Source organism: Aptenodytes forsteri, unplaced genomic scaffold (genome assembly GCF_000699145.1).
Source record: "Aptenodytes forsteri isolate BGI_AS27 unplaced genomic scaffold, ASM69914v1 Scaffold105, whole genome shotgun sequence".
NCBI classification, from domain to species: Eukaryota; Metazoa; Chordata; class Aves; order Sphenisciformes; family Spheniscidae; genus Aptenodytes; species Aptenodytes forsteri.
Window position 1 is genome coordinate 1,983,462 of NW_008796112.1, and position 9,677 is coordinate 1,993,138.

At 41.2% G+C, this 9,677-nt stretch overlaps 1 protein-coding gene across 5 annotated transcripts in view; it reads left to right on the top strand.

The window, feature by feature from the left end:
* Positions 1–9,220, top strand: part of CNBP (CCHC-type zinc finger nucleic acid binding protein) — an 11,122-nt gene extending 1,902 nt beyond the window's left edge. For 2 of the 5 annotated variants that reach the window (XM_009287074.2, XM_009287073.2), the window contains exons 2-5: positions 6,373–6,492; positions 6,758–6,853; positions 7,039–7,240; positions 8,156–9,217. In XM_009287074.2, the coding sequence (XP_009285349.1) occupies positions 6,390–6,492; positions 6,758–6,853; positions 7,039–7,240; positions 8,156–8,273 (519 nt within the window). In that variant the 5' untranslated portion in view covers positions 6,373–6,389 and the 3' untranslated portion in view covers positions 8,274–9,217. Of the gene's footprint in view, positions 1–6,372; positions 6,493–6,757; positions 6,854–7,038; positions 7,241–8,155 lie in introns of all 5 variants that reach the window. The other 3 variants (XM_009287076.1, XM_009287075.2, XM_019474091.1) reach the window with 3 other exon arrangements.
* Positions 9,221–9,677: the final 457 nt, after the last annotated feature.

Here is a 9,677-nt window from a genome sequence, read left to right on the forward strand (position 1 = left end):
CCGGGGTGGTGCTGCGCGTGGCCGGCCCGGCTGTGTGGGGAGGGGGAGAGCGCCTGGTCCGGCCTTAATGCGCGGGTTGGGGTGTGTGACTAACTTCCCTGTGGGTGAGCGACTGCAGCAAGTTTGGGGAGGAGACGGTCTTGTGAGACCGGGGACTGGGTGGAAGGTGCCTGAAATAAAATTGTTCGTTCTTCTTTTTCTTTTTTTTTTTATCTTAAATCCCTGCTAAACTCCTCTTTGCTGTGACTGAGTGGGGAGGCTGGCTTAATGCGCGGGTTGGGGTGTGTGACTAACTTCCCTGTGGGTGAGCGACTGCAGCAAGTTTGGGGAGGAGACGGTCTTGTGAGACCGGGGACTGGGTGGAAGGTGCCTGAAATAAAATTGTTCGTTCTTCTTTTTCTTTTTTTTTTTATCTTAAATCCCTGCTAAACTCCTCTTTGCTGTGACTGAGTGGGGAGGCTGGCGGAGCTGTGGCGGCGGGGCCTTGGCCTGGGCGCACCACGTGGCTGCCCCACGTGTGAGGCTCTGCCGGAGACAAGAGGGTCGAGGTGTTGCAACTATTTGTCTCCGACCACAGGCATGGATGGTGGCCTGCTCCAAATCCAAATGTGACCTATAAAAGGATAGGAAAAATAGCCTGTGACATCTACAGATCATGGACTAGTGGAGCAGCCTTTTATTTAAGTTCCTGTCAGACGTAGTTCTCAAGTAACTGCTGTTACTCATTTAGTGTCCAGAGTTGTCATAAGGAATTGTTAAACTTAATAGTAGGTTTTATTTTCATTTCAGCACTTACTAAGAGCCCGTTTCCACGCAGCGTTAGGGTTGCCTAGTCCATGTTTTCTTCCTCAATGCAAACTTGCCTAGAGGAGCAATCCTGCATCTGTCTTCAAAGCGAAGAGGTTAAATGAGTTCACCGGGGCTGTGCAACAACCTTGCAAGTTACAGGCTTAACCTACCATTTTTTTTTTAAACTGACTTTGTTAATGTCTGGACTGCATTTTATGTTAAAAAGTTCGTGTGTTGCTGACATTGTTTACTTCTCTTCAAGTTTAAAACTTTGTACAGGTAGCAATAAAAAATAAAAGGGGAAGATGGTAGAATGTGCATATTTGGTAGATAATCTGTAGTTTCTCCCACTCTATATTAATTAGTATGGATAGGCAGAAAGTGCTACAGAGTCACTTTTTTGATGAACTTTTGCTCTCTTGATTTGTGTCAACAAAGTTATCCAAGAATTACTAGTCTAATTGAAGTCATGATGTCTTTTTGACCTGGCTTCTGGCCCCTAGTAGGGATCCAAGTTCTTGAGTTTTAGTTAATCTTCAGCATTCTTGGATCAGCTTGGCTGTGGAGTGTATTGAGGGGACCCAAATGGAGCGTAGGGCTTGGCTTTCCACTTCTGCAGGTTTTCTTGAAGCTTCAAACTACTTTCTTTCAGAATAAGGGTATTGTTACGTGGTGGTTAGAGTACTTAATTTTGTATCTTTTCTAGCGAGGACAAAAGCCGGAGAGCATCACTAACTCTCTCTCTCTAGCATATTTTCAGGTTACAGATCTGGAAGTTCAACCAGCTGAATCCTAGGTAGCTTTGGTGACAGTCATGTGTCCTGTGTTCAAGAATTCTCAAAACATGCTTCTTGGGAAATAAACTCTTCATGGGTAGCATTTCTCTTTAAATGAGTAATATTTTGACTTCTCTTTTGAAACTAAACGCTAGCACTTCTGTTAGCAGTCCTTATCTTACAGGAAAGCAAAGCTATGCTTCCTATTACATAGGGATTTTGCCATGTTCAGGCTGGTTCTGGCCTGGCTTGTCAAATTTGGGTGTGGTACTGTAGGTTGGTCACCAACAGCCTGGCAAGAAACTGCTGATTTCTCAATGTTTGCCTCTTTGAGATAGCTGACTTGCCAAAGAGCTCTTAAGTATGCTGGCTTTAGCAGTGGTTTTTATCTAGTCTGTCCTTTGATTGAAGGAGTGAAGTTCTGTTAATATCAAATGGAAGTGACACTTGTAGATCAAAAGAAGCACCTGGTAAGTATAATGAAGATAATTGCCCCTCTTATAGGGCTGTTGAATTCTAAGGAACTGCTAGTATCCAGAAGAATTGTGAGTAATCTTAGAGGTGCAGTTCAGCTTCCTTTCTGCTATGAGGAGCCCAAGTTTTACTTTTTTGTCTGTTAAACCAAACTTCTTCCTCAGAGGGCATCTAGGCTAAGAGCCATAAAATAAGGAGCATTACAATGAAGCTTAGTGGTCATTCTTTCCATCATCAGGTCTAGATGGGCTACTGAAAGAGACTTGGATATTGTTGAATATTGTGCGTGAGGACTGGAGATGAGTAGCACCTCTCCCATCTTAAAAGTTTTGAATGTGTATTAACTCTAAAGCCACAGAAAGACGTGATCTTCCACTTCGAAGTTTGATACAAGAAACTTCAAAGTTTATCCTATCACTAGAAGAATCACAAAGAAACTTTGTCACTTTGAAGTTTGGTGTTAAAGTTGCACTCAAAAGCTTCAAATCTGACCTAGGAAACCACTGTGGTGGCACCTCTCACTTGGATCTTAGAGCTGTTATCAGCCCGTGATCTTTAGCAGTAGGGCACTCATACAGAACAAAGTCTCACATTCATTCTTAATAATGTTTCGCTGAATAGCTGCACAGTGATTTATTTCAGCTTCAAACTACAGTTACAGAGCTCTGTAGAAGGAGTTCAGGTAAATGAACTGGGTGGTCTTTACCTTTAATAGAAAGGTAAAGTTTGAGGCAGCTGGACTTGTGTTTCTTCACAAGTTTTGGAATCTAGTCTGTGAGGCAGTGGCTTAGTATATCTTGCAGAATTTGGCCTGGCTCAGAAATGCTAGATGAGGCCATAGTTCTAATTTGTTTTCCATTATTACTTTTCCTGTCCTGGTGAGGTAGAAATCTAGTTCTGGGATGTAAAGGGGAGATGGGGCAAGCTGCTGTATAACACATTTGAGCTGTGGAAAACACTGATAGATGTGACAGTGAAAACTTTCCAAGAAGACTTAAACAAGTAGCCTTCTTGCAGAAGGCTTACTTAAGGTGGCCTTGATAGATAAAAGGAGCTGCTGGAAACTTGCCTGTGATGACAAAATGGAGGAGTATTGACTAGTAGAGGAGAATTTGAACTTGGGTGGTTTTTACTGTACTCCCTTTTTTTCTCTTGGAAGTAACTGAAAAATGTAATGGTGTCCAAACTGCTTGGAGCCTGTCCATTTAAGGACTTGTCTTCTGAACCAGCCTTTTCTGGATATTGCTCTTCAGAGGTAGCTGTTGGCTTTATCTGAAAACTAAATCCTTATATTGGTTTTCAAAACAGTTTACACCGGTGGGGATTTTTGTCCTCTGTAAGGCTTCTTAAAATGTGGGGCAAGTAAAACTAGTGTCAGATGCATCCACCTCTAGCTGGTGAACTTGTATTCAGTTTCAGATCCTTTACAGGAAGAATGCGGAAGTTAAACATTAAAATACTGGTGAAGAGAAATTCCAGGCAAACTGTTTGGTACTTTGATATACTTAAGGTATCTGAAGATGGAGCAGCATGCTTTGTAATCATACTTCTATGGCAGCTGTAACCTTGAAATACCTCCGAGTTCAGGGGAAAAAGGGGCCTCTGAAGATAAAGGTTTTTAAATTAATTTCTCAAATAGTCTTGAAGGATAGTTGTGCAGAGACCATTGTTTGACTTTAGATTTCTTACTCAGTTTGCATAATCTTACTTTGTCACTTTGCTATATACCAGAAGAAAAGAAACTTCAAGTTTTCCTCTTGAAGGAGCAGTTAAAAAGGAAGCAACTTGAAATCAGATGTAAAACTTCTCTTTTCAGATTCCTTTGGGGCAGTGAGTAGTGAACTTTTGTCCATCGTGCAGATACTGACCCTGACTGGCAGGTTGACTGGCTAGATACAGGCTGACAGATTAATCTGAGTATCAAAACTTTTCCACTGTGTATCTGAAGCAGGTCTAGCTCACCTATTAAACATTTGTCTTTTACCATATGTTAACCTAACTGGTTATGTTTAGGTTCTTCATGTGGGTAACTGCCAGCAATACTCAATCCTGTCACTTCATGCTGTAGTCTCAAGTTCATGGTTTGGAATGAAAGTCTGGTAGTTGTTAGTATCTGTAAAGATGTATTGCAATTCTGTTACAGCTGTTGGCATACTATTTTGCTCTTTTTAACAGGTCTTCTGTTGCTGTTCTTTGTGAAGACTTTTTTTTAAGAGAGTTGCAAGTTGAGTGAAGAATGTCTTGGTATATAATTCAAAGACTCCATCTTGGCCCTCTTGAAATTAAAAGCAGCATCAACTATTGTGTCTGAGCCCAGCTCCTGCTGTTGGCTTTGCTTGTGTTTTTCCTGTTCTGCAGTGTCAACATGGTTGCTATGAAAACAGGCATAAACAATAGCGCACTGAGTGCCAGCTGCTGCCACCATAGTAGACAGCTTTTCACCCTGGGGTGTCCTGATAAGATAGTTTGAAATTTTGAACGCTGAGATGAAGCAGAGAAGACTGGGTTATGTGTAAATCCAAGTATATCTCTTAAGTGCTTAGACAACTGGTTGTTTTATTCTTATTAACATCTGTTTAAGATCGTCTTGCATCCTTTCATTGCAGAACTTCATTTTAAGAGCAAATACCATCATCTAGTCCAGCTGGAAGGTAGATGTGGGATTACAGAAGTAGCATACTAAAGTTTGTCTCTTGTACTTTGAATTCTCAGGCTTCTACTGTGGTTGGAAGGATGGATGGTCACTTTTATTCTGAAGATGATTGGAGAGAGAGGACCTGTTTTGTGAGGGAGGAGTGGCTAAAAAGCTGCAGTAAATCTGTTCAACATTGGAGTACTTTAAAAATAACTCTAAAAAATTCACGTTTAGATATACGCTCTCCATTTAAGAGCTAAATGTCAGGATGCTAATTCTGGTCCCTTCTTGAGATCATGTGGTGGTCTTATTGCTTCTGTAGCGGCCTTCTTCAAGACGCAACTCATGAACGTTCCTGGTAACCTGGAATGCTGGATGGTTTGGAGGGGAGGGAAGTATTCTCTAACATACATAAGTTGTAGGTTTACAGGAGGATTATCTTGATGGGAGATCAGGTAAACTGACCGAATATACCAGGTAATGATTCTACTTATGTTGGGTTAGGAGTAATGAATTGGGAGAGAGCATGTGAAGTATTTAAACTTAAGGAGGCTTCATCAAAACAAAGCTTGACATGCGTATTTTTAAACTAGTGTACTTTAAACTCTTCTTCAAGCACACTTTAAAAAAGACTCCAATTTAAATGTTTAACTTCCTTGTTCTTTTATTTCTAGTTCTAGAAGTCTTGTGTAACTGTTCTGTAGCTTAGGGGAGTTATGGTACTGTGACCGCAGTCTGTTTAACCTACCCTGTCCTAACCACTGCTTCAGTGGCCTGTGGCAGACTGACTTTCCTGCTCCATGAAACGCATACCTCTATTCCCCAATATGGGCAAAAGAAGTGGTTTATATTGTCTCTGACAGGCATTCCTATCTGATGTTTCCTTAGCATTCTAGGGATGTTTTCCAAGTTAGCCTTCCAGATATCTGGCAAGTGTCTGGTGTGTCTTTTAGGGAAGCCAAATGTCTTAAACTTTTTCTTTCATGTAAACCTGGGAGTGAAGTATGCATCCTGAGCTATAGGTTAGTATATTGAAGTTGTAATTCTTGTTTCTCAGAGTTTAACTGCTGTTTAGGTCATAAAAGAACTTAAGACTTCAAACGTTAAGCTAATACGGTCTTTAAGGCTTTAGGTTTAATACTGCCTGTTCTTACAATTAGCTTCCAGAATGAAGCTTGATTAGTCATGAAAGGTAGTAGCTGCCAGCCAGACACTTCAAGAGAAAGTGTAACAACTACCAGGAAGAAATAATTTGTAGATTTAAGTAGCTGGCTTTTGAGTTTAACTCTGATGAATAAGGAAGAAGGTGCGTTACTGAAACAGAGAACAAAAGTAAGGCTAGTAAGACAATAATTAAAGGGGTCTACTTCTTTTTTCCCCACTCCTAAGCATTTTGTAAGTTTTTGAAGCAAAGACTGGCTACAAAAACTAATTGGACGAAAAGTTACATAGTACGCTGTTTCTTTGGCTGTTCAAAGCTGCCTTAACTCCAAGCAAAGCAGAGACAAACTTTTATCTCCTACAGTGGTTTTAATAGTCATGATCAGATACTGTACAAGAAAGTATTGAGTTAGCCAGAAGTCCTGCTTGGTTTCCATTGCCTTTGCCAGGAGGATGGGAAACCTCTAAATCTCTTATTTTAATGTAGCCTTTGGTTGGGGGAGGGGAAGGTGTTCTAAAAATCTCTGTCTTCCTCAGGCAGGTAATCTGCAGCCATGAGCAGCAACGAATGCTTCAAGTGTGGACGCACTGGCCACTGGGCTCGGGAGTGCCCTACTGGAATTGGCCGTGGTCGTGGGATGAGAAGCCGTGGCAGAGGTGATTGATTGCTGTGGTTTTCAGTATTTGTACAGTAAGACCTTTAGCTGACTGTTCTGAATAGTGTGTAAAACTGGCTTTGATAGTCTGAAGAAGTTAGGACACAAATTGGTAATAAATTTCACTGGTTCTTGCCTCTGCGTAAGAATTTTGCCGGGGGCCTCTGAGAGTGAAGTTAACTTGTCAGTTCAGCTGGCAGTGTCCTTGATGAACTCTTAAGAATATTCTTAACTTAAGCCTTTTTTCTCCTGTTACTCATTTCAAGCAGGCTTCCAGTTCATGTCTTCATCTCTCCCGGACATCTGTTACCGCTGTGGTGAGTCTGGCCATCTTGCCAAGGACTGTGATCTTCAGGAGGATGGTAAGTATCACTAAATATTCTACCTCTTCAATCACATGGACAGAGATCTGTGGTTGAAGAGAAGGATACCATATACTGATCATAATTCACTGGAAACAAGCTGTGCATGTCCTTCATTAGAAGCATGCTACACCTCACTCTACCAAGGTTTTATAGTCTTGTTTGGTATGTTTTTCTTATTGTGGAAGCCTGCTATAACTGCGGTAGAGGTGGCCATATTGCGAAGGACTGCAAGGAGCCGAAGAGGGAGAGAGAGCAGTGCTGCTACAACTGTGGCAAACCTGGCCATCTGGCTCGTGACTGTGACCATGCAGATGAGCAGAAGTGCTATTCTTGTGGAGAGTTTGGACACATTCAAAAAGACTGCACCAAAGTGAAATGCTATAGGTAAGAACTGACGAGACAACTGCAAAATGTACCTTAAGTGATAGATGCACTCTGTATCTAATTTTGGTTAAGAAGTGAAGCTTAAACTTTGACCAGGTAGCTTGTTTCCTTAAAGGATTATCTACTATTGTTCAGAACTGACTTAAACACCTGTTAGCAAAGTCAAGTAATAGCTTCAATGATGCTCATCTGTAGATGGGCAGAACGGTGCAGATGTTGAATCACGTAAGCTGTACAGGAGAAAGAGCCGTGTCTTTTTGCAGAAGGTAACAGGAAGTACTTGCCTATAGCACAAACTTAAACCAGAGTTGGGTACCCTGTATCTTAAGCTGGAACTAACAAACTCCAGCTGTACAAATTGGCTGACTGGCAGAGCCAGCCCCAGCAGGAATATACTCGAGATGCCTTGGTTACAGGAACCGCACATAGAAGCAGTTCTTAAATCAGTTTGAAGTGCCAGCTTCAGAATGCTGTCTGGTTTTCGAATGCAGGCCTATACCAGAAACAGTGCGTTCCTGAGTGCAGTATTCTTCACCCCCACCAAGGTTCCCTCCTGTGGAGGAAGGAGAGAGAACATGGTACATTTGAGTTAAAAGTAAATACTCTCAAAACAAGGTTAAACTGCAGACAGAAGCATTGGAGCAGGCAAAACCTGACAAACCGGCTTTGTATTTGGTGTACGGTGGTTTTGGCATATACGGCGATTGATGTGAGTTGATCAGTTGGGGAATAGTTCCTGGCTCTGGTGAAGACAGAAACTTGCCTCGTGTCAATTCTGGAACACTGAAGCAGAAGTCTTGAATGCAAAACTAGTGTTGCATGAAATTTAAGTAGATAACGTACTTGACAGAATAGGATTGCTTTTCTGAGTAACTGTTCTGGATGGCTTTGATAAAATCATTTGCTTTTTTCCAGGTGTGGTGAAACTGGCCATGTAGCCATCAACTGCAGCAAGACCAGTGAAGTCAACTGCTATCGCTGCGGCGAGTCAGGGCACCTTGCACGGGAATGCACAATTGAAGCTACAGCCTAATTATTTTCCTTTGTCGCCCCTCCTTTTTCTGATTGATGGTTGTATTATTTTTCTCTGAATCCTCTTCACTGGCCAAAGGTTGGCAGATAGAGGCTACTCCCAGGCCAGTGAGCTTTACTTGCCGTGTAAAAGGAGGAAAGGGGTGGAAAAATCAACTTTCTGCATTTAACTACAAAAATGTTTATGTTTAGTTTGGTAGAGGTGTTATGTATAATGCTTTGTTAAAGAACCCCCTTTCCGTGCCACTGGTGAATAGGGATTGATGAGTGGGAAGAGTTGAGTCAGACCAGCAAACCCTCTCTGGGTTACATGGAAGTGATCCTATGCAGGAGGAAAGAAATTCTGGAAGTGTCTAAACTTCCTCATAACTTTAATTTTATTACAATGGCCTTGGATTGTCTGACCTCAGTAGCTGTTAACACCAAGTAATATCTGTATCGGGCCCTACCTAGAGCATATAGCTGAGTGGGAGTAAACAAACAAGATGCACATGCCTGTTAATGGCCATGAGAGAGAGAGAGAGAAATCAGGAATAAACTTAAAAGTAACAGTAATTCAGTCAATGAATGTTCATGTTGGAGATACAGAACGTAATGGGAAGCTTTTGAATAAATATTTCAAGGTAAATCTGAAACCCAGACATCAGTGCTCATAGCATATACAATTTGGAGCTATTCAGGAGTTGCAAATAAATGCATTTTCACAGAAATCAAGATGTTATTTTTGTATACTATATCACTTAGACAACTGAGTTTCATTTGCTTGTAATCAGTTTTTAAAGTAAGATGGTAAAAGCAATTGAAGTCCTAGAACATAGAAAATGTAATTTTAAACTATCAATAAAGCTGGAGGAGGAAGGGGAGTTTGGCTAAAGTTCCTTTTGTTTATTTTTGGTTTTCATGTACACAGTGCAAAATAACATATTAAAAAGGGGTATGTGGAGGTGTAAAAAGTTTAGTTTGGACTTTTCTTTTGTACTGTCTTCTGTTAAGTTTCCACCCGGTAGCATCAAACTGTAAACACATGAAGTATGCAGTCCTTCTTCCAGACTATAGAGTATCTGCATATGTTCATGTCAATGGATCGCGTGGTCTCTGAGTGGGCTTGTTTCATCTGTGCTGATGCAGTTAAAGCATTTCTTTAAAAATGGTTGAAGAAGGCACAAAAGTTGTTGAAGGTACAGTGAGTTCCAAATCTGGAGTAGTTTAATGGTCTGTTAGCAGTACTTCAGCCTTCACAGATGTCATTACACTAAGAACTATCATTTAAAACATCTAGTATTACAGGCACTTCCCGTTAACCATACTTTATTCTACTGTGTTGATTGACTAAGGGTTAGTAAACAGCTACGAAGTTACGCTCTGCGTCAGCTCCCTTTTCATCTTGTGTATAGAGCACATCCAC